At 47.5% G+C, this 16,221-nt stretch overlaps 2 protein-coding genes across 2 annotated transcripts; both read left to right on the top strand.

Annotated features, from left to right (window-relative positions):
- The first annotated feature begins 54 nt into the window (after positions 1 to 54).
- Positions 55 to 3,417, top strand: DBI (diazepam binding inhibitor, acyl-CoA binding protein). Its single transcript, XM_056348463.1, has 4 exons — positions 55 to 210; positions 357 to 474; positions 2,353 to 2,415; positions 3,123 to 3,417. Exons 1-4 carry the CDS (start codon positions 202 to 204, stop codon positions 3,194 to 3,196), a joined length of 264 nt encoding a protein of 87 aa, XP_056204438.1. The 5' UTR covers positions 55 to 201; the 3' UTR covers positions 3,197 to 3,417.
- An 8,372-nt stretch (positions 3,418 to 11,789) lies between these two features.
- TMEM37 (transmembrane protein 37) lies at positions 11,790 to 16,149 on the top strand. The gene is made up of 2 exons (XM_056349685.1): positions 11,790 to 11,943; positions 12,786 to 16,149. Exons 1-2 carry the CDS (start codon positions 11,923 to 11,925, stop codon positions 13,356 to 13,358), a joined length of 594 nt encoding a protein of 197 aa, XP_056205660.1. The 5' UTR covers positions 11,790 to 11,922; the 3' UTR covers positions 13,359 to 16,149.
- The last annotated feature ends 72 nt before the right edge of the window (positions 16,150 to 16,221 follow it).

Genomic DNA, 16,221 nt, shown 5'->3' with positions numbered 1-16,221 from the left:
CTCGAAGCCCGCCCATCCCGCGCTGCATCCGCATTGGCCGTGTGCCCGGCTTCTCCCCGCCCCCGGCAGGCTCCGATTGGCGCCGTGTTGCCCGTGGCGCTGGGATTGGCCAGCAGGGGCTCTGGCGAGGAGTGAAGCGGCCGAGCGGCGGGGGCGGTGCAGCAGATGCTGGGTGGTCGGTAACGCGCTGGGCTCGCCGTCATGACTGAGGTGCGGGGGGCTCTGAGGGGACGGGGGGCGGAGGGGATGGGATGGGTGCCTTTTCCCCCTTTCTGTCCTTCTCCCCTGCGTTGGGCGGTGGTAGTGGCAGCCTGCAGGTACTGACCCCAGCTACGCTCTGCGGCTTCCCCCTCTAGGCCGCGTTTCAGAAGGCCGCCGAGGAGGTGAAGCAGCTCAAGTCCCAGCCTACGGACCAGGAGATGCTCGACGTCTACAGTCACTACAAACAGGCCACGGTGGGCGACGTGAACACGGGTGAGCCTCGCCTCGGTCCCCGGCGGGCAGCGGCGCCCTGTGCAGGGCCCCCGGCGGGCAGCGGCCTGGCAGCTGCGGCTTGGGGGCTGGGCGGGAGGCGACGGGGGAGGCAGGGCCTCTCCCCTATTGAGTGCCACCCTTCCTGCAATCCCGCGGTTTAGCAAAAACGGCTCAGTACCGACTTGGCATGGATTTGTATGCGGGCAGGCATAAGCTGACCTGATAAGGGTTTGTGCAATTTGTGGTTTTTAGATTAACCCAGCCGCAGTCATCTAAATCGTGTAGCAACAGTCTGAGAATCCTTTGTGTTAGCTTTTGCAGATGTTGGGTTTGGTATTATTGGAGACCTCTGTCAGCAAGTACTTGCTTAGGCCGAGGGATGCTACCTTAATACAAACACTTCTCAGTTAAACAGCAAGGCAAACCGTACAAGTGTGGAATTGCAGTAACTTTGAGGGGTGGAGTTCGTTTAAATTGGATTGGATGCTAAAAATAAACTGTAAAGCCAAAACAGAAAAGGGGACAAAACTTTATAGGAGCTGCAATTAAATACCACATCTTGGAAAGACTGTAGCAGAAATATCTCTGCAGGTATGCTATGCAAAAATCTCTCCTGCTACTTCTGTTGCTACACTTAAGTCACTGGCAGCTCAGCCTAAGAATGACATTTAGAATGAAGCCTGTCTCTATTGGCCTCGTATAACACTTGAGTAACTAGATTTAGAAAGGGAAAAGGTCATTTGTTTGGAGCACTGGCCTCCTGACCCAGTTGCTGGTGAAGTTTATTGGGTGTTGATTAAATTAAAAGCTGGCAACGAAGCGTGCAGGAAATGGTAAGTATGGGCACTTGCAGTCTCTTACCCCCCACACACACATACACACCCCGCAAGATGAGCAGCATGGAGGGGGAGAAGAACTAACTGGTTTTAAGGTTTGATCCTTTAGGTATGAGTGGACCTTAGCAGTATTAATGTTTGCTATGGTGAAATGGTGCTTTAGAGCTGTTAATATACCAACGTTTCTGCATGTTGCTGCGTTTTTGTGAAGCAGTAGCTAACAGGAGTTGGCTAGAAAAGCAGTCTGTGTAAGAGTAAGCTAATAGGGTTTTTGTTGGAGACCGGTGAAGCTGCCAACTAGTTTTGCGGGTCACATTGCCATGTGAGCAGTACAAGGGTATTTTTGTGGGTAATGTCCAGTTCCATTTGTTAATCCTAAGAATTGTCTTCAACGAGACAGGAAGTAAAAACACAGAGGGTTTTATGTTTCTTGCTATATTATTTTCCGTATCAAGGGGACTTCATGTGAAGAATAACCATATACGCATCCGTATCTCATTTATTTCTTCTTTATTTGGCCACAATGTAGCCTGCAATGAAATGAGTTAGAATTCAGAGCTTATATCCCGAGATGACAGAGCAAATGAAGAACTGTGTGTTAGAAACATACTAATAACTTGATGATAATGAGTTCTAAGCTTTACGCTACTAGTTTTGATTTCATGTCTCTGTGTAATGGACCTTAGGGCATTTCTGCTTTACTTTAAAGCTGATGCTCTTCAATCGGAGAGCTGACACGCAACAGCAGTCTCTTCAGAAAGTACGATAAAACCAAATCATGCTATTTGGTGGTGATCTGCTCAAATGCTGCCGTCTTAGGGGAACTTGACAGAGAATATCTCTGTTGCCACCAGTAGCATTCCAGCATGCTTCCGTGAGGTGATCTTCTGACTACAGGTTAGTAAGTAATAGCTGCAAAGATGAACCATTTTATTTTATCATAGTTAAGAGCTAAAATATCCCTTTCCTTCAGGAAAGGAATGAGTACTGCCTACCTTCAGACCACACAAACTAATACTGCTGTTTATCCTGTCTCTCTCAGACCGCCCTGGTATGCTGGACTTCAAAGGCAAAGCAAAGTGGGATGCCTGGAATGCATTGAAAGGTAAGTGTCTGCTTAAAAAATTAAAAATTAGTAAATAAAACCACAGGCAAACTAGTCAGAAAAGCATGTGTCGTTCAGCAAGAAATAAAATACTGTCGCCTTATAAGACAAGAGTTCTAGAATGCTGTGATAAACTTACTTTTGATTACCTCTGCAAGGCAGAAGTAATCTTGAAAAATGTAGCCTGTGTGAAATGGAATTAAGGTGAAATATCCCCCAGCTGGCCCAAGATGCCACACAAAGGAGAACTGTAGCAGCAGCAGCAACTTGAGTCAGTTTTCCAGGTCCCAGCCTGGTACCCCAGAGACTGAGCTCTCCCTCAGTTGTTTCTTTTGAAGCTTTCCTAAGTGGAAGATGCAACTGGGTGCTGCTCTCTAAATAAGAGCCAAAGAAATTATTTAATCTACGAAAATGGGATTTTTCTGGTGTTTTAAGGAGCCAGCACCACATTTAAATGCAGTCTAAGTTGGTTGAATAGCTTTCCTCTAATGGTTGTTATAGCGTTAATAGAACTTTATTTGTATAGACAGCAACAGTGTATTTGCCACTTCGAAACATTGCTTAATATGTCTGTTTAATACTAGATTCACAGCCAAGTGACCTTCTTAGCTTCTTTTCTCTCTGGTAGCGTGCTGCTACACGCTATAGCAAGGAATTGTGACTTGCATGCAAAAGGTTCTGACTGCTTCCTGTGTTCTGTCCTTCAGGAATGTCCAAAGAAGACGCAATGAAAGCTTACATAGCGAAAGTGGAAGAGCTAAAGGGCAAATATGGCATCTGAGGACTGGATACAGCAGCCACTTGCACACCTGAAACATGCCTTATTTCTAATACTGTGGAAAACTGGTTTCTGCAAATAATTTTAAATACCTGTATATTACAGTCAGTTTTCCTCATGCCTGTAGTTCTGAGGAAGTTGTGTACCTGCCTAATGTACTGACACGTTATAAATTTCTTCTGGGAACAAAATCTGGAACTCATTAAAGTGCATTTGGTACTTTAGCTGTTGTTATGGTCATCCCTTAGCGATTATTCCGAATTCATCCCTTGTTTGACAGCTGCAACATGGCAATCACTGCAAGGCGCAAGCCAGCCTCTCCAGTCGCTGTGCCGCTAGAGGGGGCTCAGCAGTCGGCGCTCCTGCCGTACGGGCTTGTGTCCAGACCTGTCGGGTCACGCCTGGTACTGCTTTGCATCTGCCTTGTGTAAATGAGAGGCAACCCGCAAAAGCTGGAGCGCCACGAAGATTACTGTGAAGAGGCTCGGTCTAATGCTGTGTGTACAGAGTACTGCTGTTGCCATGTACCAAAGCTGCAGTGAGGGGTGAATCAAGTATAAACTAGCTTAACACTGGCAAGGCTGTTCAAACGGAAAGACTTGGTGCTCATCAGAAGTTTTATTACCAAACCCACAGCTATGACTATCTCTAGTAGGCTTTTACCTGTTTTGGTCTGCCTAGTATAGTCTGTTGGAGCTGCTGATGCTGGAAAAGGGAGACATTGCTTCTAAAAGGTGACATGTACTGGTTAGCATCTGAACAGGTGAGGACTTCAGTCTTCAGATAAGCAATTGATTTATAGAAATACATAGGGGTGAAACCTATCATTACCCATCTGTCTAGGTAAATACATAGTTTTGTACTAAGCTACACAGGCTTTGCTGTGTCTAGTGTCTAACTCATACTTTTTTTCCCTCTTATGCTGGTGGTAAGAGAGAGAGAAGATTTCAAAAACTAACCTTCCCCCTTTGCTGCTTTTAATGGGAAATGCTCTTGGAGCTCTGTTCTTATAAGGAAAAAGTTTGTTTAGTCTTATTCTTCCTTGTTCTTCTGGGTAAGCAATATAAACATTTGGGTTTTTTTTACCTCCTCTTGTATCCTCTGTTAGTTTTTCCTTAATTACATTCACATTGCAAAAGAGGGGTAAGAGTAGATCTTCAGCATCAGAGATGTTTTTAGCTGTTTGCTAGCCTGAAATTCCACAGCCAGCTCAGTCTTCACAGCTGTATTTGTGAAGCTGGTTATCCTTGGAGGATTCTGTCAATCTGTAGCAGGATGTAACTCATTCATACTGGCAAATGCTTCCACTTCTGTTCTAGTTTGCTGGAAGCTGATGGCTGTGAGCAAGCTGCGCTTTGTTAAACATGCTTTCTGTCAAAATGGGTGTTCTCAGAATTTTTGACTGCTAAAGCAATAGAATTAGATTCTGTCTAAAGAGTGGGCTGGGAGCAGTAAGTTCTGTATCCTCATCCTCATTCTGCTTTATTTCCCTTGTGAGACGTTACTGATAGTTATGGTGCTGCTGTCCTTTCTCATACCTGTCTGGCATTAGGAAAACATTGCTACATACACAGTGCTTATCCCAGAGAGGGCTTGGTCTTGGCCGGGCTTTTATACATTGCCTTGTACTTGCAAATAATGCTATTTGCCAGTCTATGCCAGTGACTGAGAACTCTACCTCTAATGTCCTTACTTGGGATATTCACCATAGTAACACCTTCCTGCTTGCAGCTTCACCTTCCTTGGGAAAGTAACATTAGTGGTCTTACTATTTAGCTTGCCCTTTGGCAATTAATCTACCCTTTGGCAATCAGTTGTGCATCTCAGGAATAAGCTAACAAAATTCAAGTTGTGGAAGTAAGAGCTATGCAGTAAGAGACTGTACAAGAGGTGCTAAGGCAGGAAGAAGCATACTGATGTCTGTGCACAGCGTCCATGATGAGACTGTAACTGTGGGTACTACCACTGCAGGGAGGGTGTTAAAAAAGGCTGAACTGAGTTGAGGGGCTGGTTGTTTAGCAGTAGGATGAATGTCTGTAAGTGCATGGACTGTTGGGCTGTCTGAAAATGTTGCTGACTTAATGGTGGCATAGTGCTGTTGGTATGGAGTATGCAATTCCTGGGTTGCTTAAGTAACACTCTGGCAGTAGTGATGCTAGGGCAATAGTTGTTTAAGGATATCTACGAACAGACTTGTGGGTAGTGGTAATTACTTTTAATAAAAGGATAAAGTAGTAAAAATAGACAACCAATAAAGATATATAGCCTTGAGATTTGAAACAGAAGCAGCAAGCCTCAAACCAAAATATAATTTCAAAACCATTATTCTGTCTGTGATAAGCTATGCTTGGTGGAGGAGCTTTTGATGGCTGGGCAGTGCTGCAAAACAGGGAATTGTTCTGACACCCATTCAGGGAGCTGCTGCTATTTCCTCTGTATTAGATCAAAGAAAGGCCAGTAACATCCTGATCCTCGCAGCGCTTGGGAAGGGGAAAAGACGTGCGCTGAAACAAGCCCAACAAGCAGGAGGTCAGAGGCCAGCTGGCACACACGCACTCAGGTCTGGTTTGCTGAGTTTGCAGAGTGTGCAGGACGGCATCTGGACTTTGGATATAACAATAATAAATGTTAACTTGTGTGTGTGATAAGACAGTGTTCCTTCTATCGCACTTCTACGATTAGTTCTTGCAGAGAAACTTTGTTGATTGGCACCCAGTGCAATTAGAGATAAGCTGTAAAGGGTACGTTTTGCTTGGTTGTTTTTTTTTCTTGTGGGTTCTGCTTGCTCTTACCAAACATATGTGAAGGTTAAATGCTTGTAGCACAGATTTAACAAGTCAGTATTGGTGTGCTGCTTAAGACATAACAGATTATTTTTAACCCTGTGAATTTTTATGTTTGACTAAAAAGCACTCTGAGGCTGACTGCAGTGTGCAACTATCTGTCAAAATTCTTCATTCCTCATCTGGAGTGATCTTGTTTCACAATGCAATTATTTCAACCTTTGAACTTGCTTGACCCTGATGATACTGCTAAAAATAAATGACAGTTGTATTTGCTGCTGTTTAAAATATTTGCTCTGCCTGCAGACTGTTCAGAGCAAACAATATCAAGCAATACCACTTTGGGGTGACTATACATCTGAGCCATCTTGTGGGATTGATTATAAGCTGGGGAAGACAAAAAAGAAAATGTATTTTGGCTTGGATAGGTTTCTGAATGCCATGCACAGCTGTCACCCAAAAAAGGTTATGCAGTCTTCCAAGTTGTCAAAGCCGCTTAGAGGTAAGACAAGTTGATATTACATAGACGTAACACATTTGAGTGAGAGTCACAGTGATAAACTCAGCGATGTAGAAGCTGATAGCATAAAATATAGAGTCTGATTTTCTTTTTGTTATTTTTTCCTCTGCCTGTAAGTATATGAAGTATCTTCAGGCTCAGATAACTTATCTATGAATTAGCCAATCTTCAGTTGCTCACTTAAAGTGCAGATAAGATCGATCCATTCTAGGCATGACTGTCTTCATCATCTATAGAATGAGCTTGTATTTGCTGTAGAGCCAGCATATCTATATCTGTGGAAGTTAAACACAGCTTGGTTTTGTTATTCTAGAATAGAGAATTAACGTGGAGCTTGGCTGCAGTGATCTTTAAACTCATTCCCATTTCTACCTGTAGCTACTGGATTTTGGGTTAGTCCCTGTACACAAACATTTATTTTTCAAGGTCTGACACTATTAATGATCACTAGAGGTGATTAATCTCTTACAGCTGTCCTGCCATCCAGTATAGTTCTAGAGCAATCTTTTGCTACCTCAAAAGTACCTGAAGATGTACAGAGCTGTTCTCAAAATCATTCAGTGTGTCTTGCCTCTAATGATTGAAACCTTTCCTACACTTCAGACTGTCTAAATTGATGGAGAAGCTGTTCACAAATACAGTATCATTAATGAGAGTGGGCCTGGGGAGGAACAGCTGGTCAAAATTTCTGGAGTTTTTTGAGCTTATGAAAGAGGTGATACAGAAAAACTGCTTGGAAGCGTAATCAGTGGCTCAACTAATCCCTTCCAATCCTTACATTAGCAAGGATTACTCTAGCTCTATGTACTGCCACTGCAATGAGCAGCTCTTTATTGTTATGTAAAAGAGGCCAAAACCCTGGTGCATGGGGATATTACATGATCTCTGCCCCGTCGGTTGTAAACCAGGAGCTTGTTCTGTTTGCAAGCCCGGAGTGCATCAGTCAGGTGATTTTGCATCCTGGGAAGAAAGAAAGTTATGTTACGTGGCTAGAACAGCCAGGAAGATGCCTTGTTTGTCTCCACCAAAGTGTGCTAAGGCACGGGCTTGTACTGTGTTCCCCAAAAGGCTGAGATGGTGGTATGTCATCGCCACCTAACAAACACTGCTCATTTGAATAAGTTCTGACTCTGAAAGGTGATCTCGCCAGTTTCACATACTTGGTATTTTTAAATCTGAGTTTTTACTGCAAGAAGAAATTTGTATGTGACAACTGAGAAATGGAATATGAATTCCCCCAGCTTACATAGTATTGACATATGGACCCAAATTTTTCTAGTAGTGCTAAAAGGGCTGAAGTTTTATTTTCTCTATTGAATGTTTATTTCAAAGCATCAATTTGTTGCAACGGATGGATGCAAGTACTTTGAGGTATGTCCTAAGTCAATGTAACTATTGCCAGAGGTCCCTAAAAAGGGCTGAATCCAAAGCAGAATGAGTGAGCAACCAGTGTTGGGTCTCTGCAGTGTGATGCTGAAGTAAGTCCAGAAACTGATCAGAAGTGAAAAAACAATTATTCCAGGATACAAAATGTATTCCTTTAAGCCTGTCTTTCTGCTTAAAGTCTCTTCTTATTCTTGGAGTTAATGGGGGTGAGGGGTAAAGCCACTGTAATGGACCAGCATATTATCAGCATGTTTCTAACCCAGCTATGAGTGCCTTAACGAGTACGGTTTGATTTGGATGAACAATAGGATCCCAGACATCGGCAGCAGGTATTCTTGCTGTGTCCAGCAGCCCAGGTCTCGCACGTGTCCAGTGGTGAGTGGGAGAGCTAGGGCTGCAGGGACGCGGGGCAGTGAGCAGCCTGCCTTCCTGTGGCACGGGAGAGACCTCCAGCCAGGACGCAAAGTGAAACCACCTGGCCCAAGAGCTTTACGTGCTTGACTGCATCTCTCTTACATGCTAGGATGATGCTGTCCGCTTGGCTGCAGTGACTTGCAGCGATGAAAAGAAAATTGTGAACTCAAGCCGTTGTGGTAAGGGGTTGGTGTGAGCTGTACAGGCCTTGGTGTACAACCCAAAACCCCCTAACATTAAGTAGGCTGCCTGGGGTACTATTCACTGGGGAAGGCTGTGCCTGTGTTCCCAGAAGCTGTCGATCTTGAGCAGCTTGCCAGCAACTTGCTGACTTTTTGCCCCATTCCAGAAGCTCTGTTTGAGCCCAGCTAGGCTGAACACAGCCTGAGCTGAATGCAGCTTCTTCAACTTGGATTTTCAGTCTGCTGCCAGAAAAAAAGAAAGAAAAAACACTGCGAAAAAACAGTGACATGAGACAGCTAGCCTCTTCCTTCCTCATAAAATTTTCTATGTGCTCATTTTTGGGGGAAGATACCAAAGAAACCATTTTGCACTTTATACAGGCTTTGGGCATCTCCCAAAGACTCATCCTGCAAGATAACGAAGATCTCCAAGATTTGTCTTCAAGATCATGTTAATGTGTGTCTGGAAAGACACCTTAAAACAGAAGTCTGACAAAAATGAGGGTGTAAATGCCTAGCCAGATCAATTGCTATGCCAGGAATTAAAGATGTGATCAGAAAAAAAAATTATTCAACTGACAAGTGTATTTACAGAAGTAACCAACTTTCAGATCTGGTGAACCTGGACCGGTGGTGACTCAGTCACTTGTGTTCTGCTTTACCTCCAAGTGAAATACTTCATTGGGTAACTGGTCCCTAAGCCCCTGGTGACTCTCAGACTTCAGTCCTGAACCTTGTCCGGGCTTCTGCAGGAAAAAATCTGAAACAGATTCTTTAGTGTTAAACTTTTCATGGTTTTAAATGAACCAGATGAAACTATTCCATGTTTTACAGCAGTCTCTGGTAATTTCCATTATTTATGAACACATTTCCCTGAAAACTTTCTCTCCAGGGAGAGGATGTGAAATACCCACTTAAACAATAGAGAAAAGGGACTTTCTAAACAAAATAATGAACCTGGCAATATACCAAGAACTCTACATTAACACAGCTGAACCAAAAATACATCTGAAGTGCTTTAAAGGTCATTTACCGAGTTGTTATGATGTAAGTAACGTGTTTTTCAGACAAAACCCAAATCTTATTTTTCCTTTTAAAGCACTGAGCTCTTTTTATTGCAAAACACTTTTCACTTATGATTTTCCAAAATAATAACCTCGAGGCATTTTTCCACAATTTGTCTTTTCTTCAAGCAATTCTGTTATTTTTTTTTATCTTTAAAAGACTCAAACTGCCATTTCCCTTAATGAACCAGCTTGGCAGATAACTATGTAGCTGCTCAAGTATGACAGGGAAGCAGTTTTCCTTTCGAAAGTAACCACTTTAAAGTTCCTCATATTACAAAGCTTCTTATGCACGTGTTTACTCATGTGAGCCTTACCACAGGCTTTTATGGAAAAAAAATTATCTTGTTCGGCAGGATATGCCCCCATTATTAAAAATTATTTTTTAAAATTACTAAAGTCATTAGGATGACTCACTTGTTTTAAAGGCAGATTTATGCTTAATAATTTTGCTGATTGGGGCCCAAATTGCCTAATGCTTTGCAGGATTGAGCCCATGTTACAGAAAGCATAAGTCATGTGAGGTTCTTGCCAGATAAGAGTTGGTGTATTTTGTCTGGCCCAAGCCTGCATTTGCTTAGCACGGTTACGTGCAAGCAGCATTCGTTCAGTTCATGCAACAAATGAGACCAGACCTGCTTGTGCTTTTTGAGCCAAAATTGCATAAATGTTGTTGCATTTGGAACTTAAAAGTGGAAGGGTATAACAGCAAGTGCATGTAATCAGTCTGAACACTGCGATACAGGAATGCTATTTAACCTGTGGAATAAATAGCCCTGGATGTTCATAACACTATTCTACCCTCTGATGAACCTAAAATGAAAGGGATGTGGCAAACATCAAGTTTGCTAGCTTGGAACGCACATTCAGAAAACAAAATAATATTGCAGACCACAAACCCACAGAAGTTTTAACCACAAACCTTGCAAAAATTTGCCCCGTCTTGCAAAAACAGAAAACCCCAATTCAGCGTTTGATGGAAATATAATTAATAATATATACAACTTGAAGAGAAACAATTTTAAAAAAATATTTTGCAGGAAGGGAGAAAGAAAAAGGTCAGAATTTGTTGTCAAAATGAGTGGTACAAAACTGAAACTAAATGTGTTGTTCAGAACGCTCACTCTTACTAGAAACAGTGTTAGAGCAAACACCCCCGGCCAAATCACAGCAAATATATATGTATTTTTCAAGGAAACATAGGCAGCCCCCATGAACTTGTGTGGAGATTGAAATAATGAGACAATCTTCATAGACAGCTGATCTGTTCAGAAGTGGAAGCTGGAAGAAGGATGAAGTTGTGATGACTTGTACCACTCCATGTTGGAGAAGGGGAATGGTCGCATTCAGACCCCGGCTACCTGTGAGGGAGGCCAGGGCACCCCGGAGACCATCCACTAGATCCTGTGGAGTCACCGCAGACCTGTCCACTGGAATCAAAATCAAAATTTGGCAGTAAAACAAGAGTTTCTGGTGACAGCAAAACCTGCCTGCCTTTTTTTTTTTTTTTTTTTTTTTAAGCCGTTTCAGGAAAAAAGGAAGGGGGGAGGGGGGAAAGAAAAAAAAAAAAAGCAGTAAAGCAATCCGTAATTCATTAGAGGCTGGCGAGTATGAAAAAGAGCAAGGGCAACAAACTTTATGAGGGGTGGCGTTTTTGCTGACGGTGGAGGCAGCGAGATCCCCAAGGCCGAGCACGGCGGGGGGAGATAAGGGTGCGCAGCAGGCGGCGAGCGGCCGCACCCGCAGCAGGTGCGGAGGGCCCGTGTGCGAGCGGCTTCGCAAACAGCCGCAGCGGGAGCAGATACCGCAGGGAGCAGGAGGACGAGGGCCGGGGCGTCCCTGTGGCCGCGGCCGTTTCTGCGGCTGGGTGTCACCGCTCCGCAGCGGCGCGGCCCCGGCGGCTGGTGCTGGGCCGTGCAGGGGGCTCCTTTGCAACACGCTTCTGCTGGAGAGCGACACCCGCCCCGCGAAGGGCTGCGAGCAACCGGCACGGGGCCGCCCGGCCCCCCCGGAAGGCAAGCAGCCGCGGAGGTCGCCCCCCCCGTCACCGCCCCGTGCAGGCCGGGCACCGGGGAGAAACGGGCCGCCGGGGATGCACCGGCACTCGGGGCAGGGGGGCTAGCGCTAGGCCGGGCACGGACGAGCCCGTGCGCTGGGCCAGGGCAGCGCTGCGGTCCCCGCTACGCCGGGCCGCGGCGGGGGAGCGGCCCGGGCCGGCTCCGGCCGCGGCTCCGCCCGTCGGGGCCGCGCTGCTGACTCAGCCGCGGGGGGGCCCGGAGGGCGCCCCGGCCCCGCGGGCGTGGCGGGCGGCCCGCCGCCCTCCGGGGGCATAAAAGGCCGCGGCCGGAGCCCGCCCGCGCCTCTCGGCGCCGCCGGCAGCATGACCGCCATCGGGGCGCAGGTACGTGGCCGCCGGCGCCTGCCGCCGGGGCGCGGGGGAGGCTGCGGGCACCGGGGCGCCATCGCTCCGCCGCTGTCGCTGCGGCTTGTCCCGGGGCAGCCGCGGCCCTTTCCGGGGCTGGGGCCACCCGCACCCCCCGATCCGGCCGTGGCTCACCCCTCCTCACCGGCGCGGCCGCTCCCCGCCGCACCTGGCGGGGCGCGCAGGGCCGGGGGGTCTGCGGGGCGCTCGGCTGGGCTCGCAGTTCGGTGTCGGGCGCCCCCGGAGGGTTTCGGTGAGGAGGGGGCGTGCGTTGCCCGTGCGGGCTGCAGCCGGAGACCCCCGGCCCCGGGGGAGCCGAGCCGTCTCCGGGGTGCAGGGTCGGGCCGGGCCGCCGCTGCGGGCGACGAGCGGAGGAGGAGAGCCCGGGGGGCTGCGGGGAGAGGAGAGCAGTGCTGGTAACGGGGTGCCCCCCGCCCCGCTTCTGCCGCCGCTCCCTTCCCAGCCGCGGACCTGCAGCCTCCCGGGGCCGGCGGTTCCCTGCAGCCCTGCCAGAGCCGGGCTGTGCGGCGGGGGCGCTGGGGCAGGGGTCTCGCTCAGCCCACAGCCTTTGTGATCCCCAGCCCAGCATTGATGTGGGAGCATCGTTCGTGCAGCCGGGAGCGGGAGGGCTTCGCCCACCCTTCCCTTCTCCGGGGTACAGCCTGTAGCTGCGCTGCCCTCCCCTGCGAGATGGGGTTTGATGTGCCCGGGCAAATATTTTCAAACGCTGAAGCCCCACAACTTTGTCCCTCTGGTTTCATTTCACCCTGAAGTAGCGCCGTTAACCTCAGGGTTTTTTCTTCCCCCCGCTCTCCGTTAAGTCACAGAGGCTGCTGGCGCACCGGAGACCACAGAAATCCTTCTTTGAGACGCTCATCAGGAGCCTGATCATCTTGTGTGTGGCCATCGCGGTGGTCTTGTCATCCATCTCCGTCTGTGATGGCCGCTGGCTCTTTGCAAGGGGGCAGCTCTTTGGACTGTGGCACTTCTGCACCGTTAGCAACGGCAGCGTCCTGAAGTGCGTCACTGACCTCAGCCTGGCCAGGGTGGAGGGGCTGAGCGTGGGGGCGATTCCCATAAGGAGCATGGTGTCCTTTGCTGTTGTGGTCGCCATATTTGGCTTGGAGCTGCTGATGGTGTCCCAAGTCTGCGAGGACACCAATGCAAGGCGGAAGTGGTCCATGGGCTCGGTTCTCATCCTCTGCTCGTTTTTGCTGTCGGCCACCGGCGTTCTGAGCTTCTCCATCCTTGTGAAGGATCATCTCACCTTCACGGGCTTCACGCTGACATACTGGTGTGAGTTCATCGCAGCCTTTCTCTTCTTCCTTAATGGGATCAGCGGACTTCACATCAACAGCCTCACACGCCCCAGGAACAGGGTAGGAAAAATCTAGCTGCAAAGATGTACCTCTGCCTTCGTGTAATCAGCTTTGCCAATTAGACTGGAAAAAAGGGAGTCTAATGAAGTTTGAAAAGGACACTGCGTCTTAAATTGTGTGCATGGAAGGGAAGCATGAGTCAGTCCTGGTGCTTGTGGAAGACATACCCACCCACTGGTCAGCATAGAGGGCTGGGCAACGTGAGCAAAGCAGAGACTGGGACTGGTTGCTCCTGCAATGTGGTTTTCTGGAGGAGTGGAGTAAAGAAGAGGGCATCCCGTTAAATGTGCGCAGGGTCGGCAGACTGCAATCTACATCCATGGGCTGTTTTGAAGCTTACACAAAGCCTGTACTGCTGTGGGTTGGGCGTTGCTAGGATTTCTCCCATACTCTGGAGCCTGTGAAGAGTGTGGTACAACTTTGGTGTGTCTCATAGCTTTGCTCTGTCTCAGGGACAAGTGATCGGTGCCTGGCCATGCTCACTGGTGTGGACTATTGAAAATCTTCATGGGACCTCAATCCTCCATTTCTCTTTCAAAAGAGAAGGCACGCAGTTCTTGTTCTGGTCACCTGTTTTGTTACCTGTGTCTGTCCTTTCTCCTGTGAGTTTTTCTGGGATGCTTCTGACAGAGGCCCAGGGAGATGCAGTTGTCTTGAGGCCAAGGGCAGGCGCTGAGTGATGCAGATGTACAGGGAAGGGTTGTGATGCCTTTCTCAGGCAGCAGTGTGTATTCCTGGGCTTGCAGCCTCCCCACTGGCACTGCTCCTCTGCCAGCCACGTAGGACGCATGCCAATCGGCCACCAAAATTGGTTCATTCACAGCCCTTGCAAAGTTCAATGTAACAAGGCATTGCTCCTCCTGGTTTCTTTTTTGTCCCTTTGGGGCAAGAGAGATAAGCTCTGCAGGGGCTTTAGGCGGGCATCGTGGCTGGGCAGACCGCCACACTTACTGGAGTGTGTTTTGGTTGTTGGTGTTTCCTGCTGGGGCAATAGGAAATCTGCTCATCCTGTAGCTGAGAGTCTCCTGTAGCATTCCTTCTAGGAGGAGAAGGCTCTAGATCCTTCTGACTAGACTAAGTCCTTTTCTTCCCCTAATTAACAGTGAGCCTGGGAGAAGCCGGTGATTTCCGAAGGAGGGGCTGATGGGGGCAGCTTTAATCCATCACAGCTGGTGGAAATACCAAGGGACTTGGCCAAAATTATATTAATGGTGGTCTTCCTGCTGCCAATGCCTGAGTCAAGATCTCTAAAATTGCTGCAGCCTTGATGTTCCCCATAGTGTCTGATGTAAAAGAAGACCTCAGCAGGAGAGGAGACCTCAGAGGTTGGTGGCCCTGCATGTATTCTCCCTGTCCAACATACAGCACTCAGCTGCCCAAAGATAAAAATGTCTTTAGAGTATTTCAGGGTTTCTGGTTTAACATTTATTGGTTATTGTATTTGCTGGTAAAGCTGCTTGTATTCTTGTTTTGGAACAAATGTTTCTATACGTTTCACCTCTGTAGTTTGTCTGGTAGCTGTTGAGCAAGGTTTTCTTTTCCTGTGTGCTGAGTTTGACACAATTTTTCACCTGAAATAAAAGCATCATAGCACAAAGTCTGAGAAGGCTGTGTAGGTGAGCTATGGGTAAGCAGCTTTGTCTGTGAAAGCAAAGACACTTTAAGAGCATACATCCGCCTTTGCCGAATGTGCTCTTGTGGACTCACTTGCCTTCATGTGGACAGTGTCAATTCCTTCTCAGATTTCCGTAACTATAAGACGACACTCCTGAGCCTTTTTTTGTGGTGCAGTTTCAGACCAGGCTTGCTATAGACAGTGCCAGTTATGTTTTTACACATGAGTCTGCCTGTCTTTCTGGCAAGATAATGCACAGAGCTGTGCTACCCAGCCAACTCCTGGAACTCTTGCAATGTCTGGGGCTCTGTCAGAGTTTCTTGACCTGCTTTAAGGACAAGGACTTGGGTCCTGAACTTGCCTCTGGAAAACTGCACTGTGTGTGTCTTTGTGAAGGTGCTTTTGATTTGCTGAATTGAGCTGTGAAAGGTATGCTAGTGGGCTGAATTTGCAGATGTTTGTGTGAATAGTGCTGTGGCTTTAGCAGAGCCGATTACCCCAAAGAGTCTGCAAGGTGCAGTCCTAAACCGTTGCACTTTGGTGTTACCAGGTAGTAGAGTGCCTTAACTAACCAGTAACTCGGTTGTGGTGCCTAGGGCTGCACATGCCAGGCAGGAGAGTTCCCCTACACGAGGTTAAGGGTGTCCACGGCTTGTCTAGAAACATGAATGTAACTTCAGAGTGGCGCCTTGGTGACACTCAAACCTGGAAATCAGTTCTTCATGTACTCCCCTTTGTGCTAGTGGGAGTCTGTGCCCCCAGCCCTTTCCCTGGGGGAAGGCAGCTGTAGCCAGACTTGAGTCCCAGGCTGGTGCCTCCCACTCGGGTTAGAGGGAGGCAGTGGACAATCGGCCATTGAGTTCACCCAAGACTTGGTGCAATTGTGAACGGTTGCAGATGCCCTCTGCTAGCTGAAGAAGAGGCCTTTTGTTGAGGGTAGGGAATCCTTTAGAGAAAATACAGTAACTTTTTTTTTCTCCAGCTGTTTTTGTATAGTACCGCTTGACTTACTAATGCTGGGAGAAAGCACGTTTTGGTGGCTAAATATTACAAAACAGGGTTGATTGTCTCGGACACCCTTACATACAGAAACCTGTGCAGCAATGGGTAACTGCTAATTTTCTGAAGCCTGTGGAAGTGTCAAGCAATATTCCTGAAACTTGTTAAATAAATTTCTTTGAAATAAGACAACTGTAATTATCTCTTCTTATATTTAGATGCTGGGGTGTAGATTTAAGGGGACGAGTGGGGTTTACATAATCT

The sequence above is a fragment of the Falco biarmicus genome, chromosome 8, assembly GCF_023638135.1.
Source record: "Falco biarmicus isolate bFalBia1 chromosome 8, bFalBia1.pri, whole genome shotgun sequence".
Classification (NCBI taxonomy): Eukaryota; Metazoa; Chordata; class Aves; order Falconiformes; family Falconidae; genus Falco; species Falco biarmicus.
This window is presented reverse-complemented; position numbering and strand designations above follow the sequence as displayed.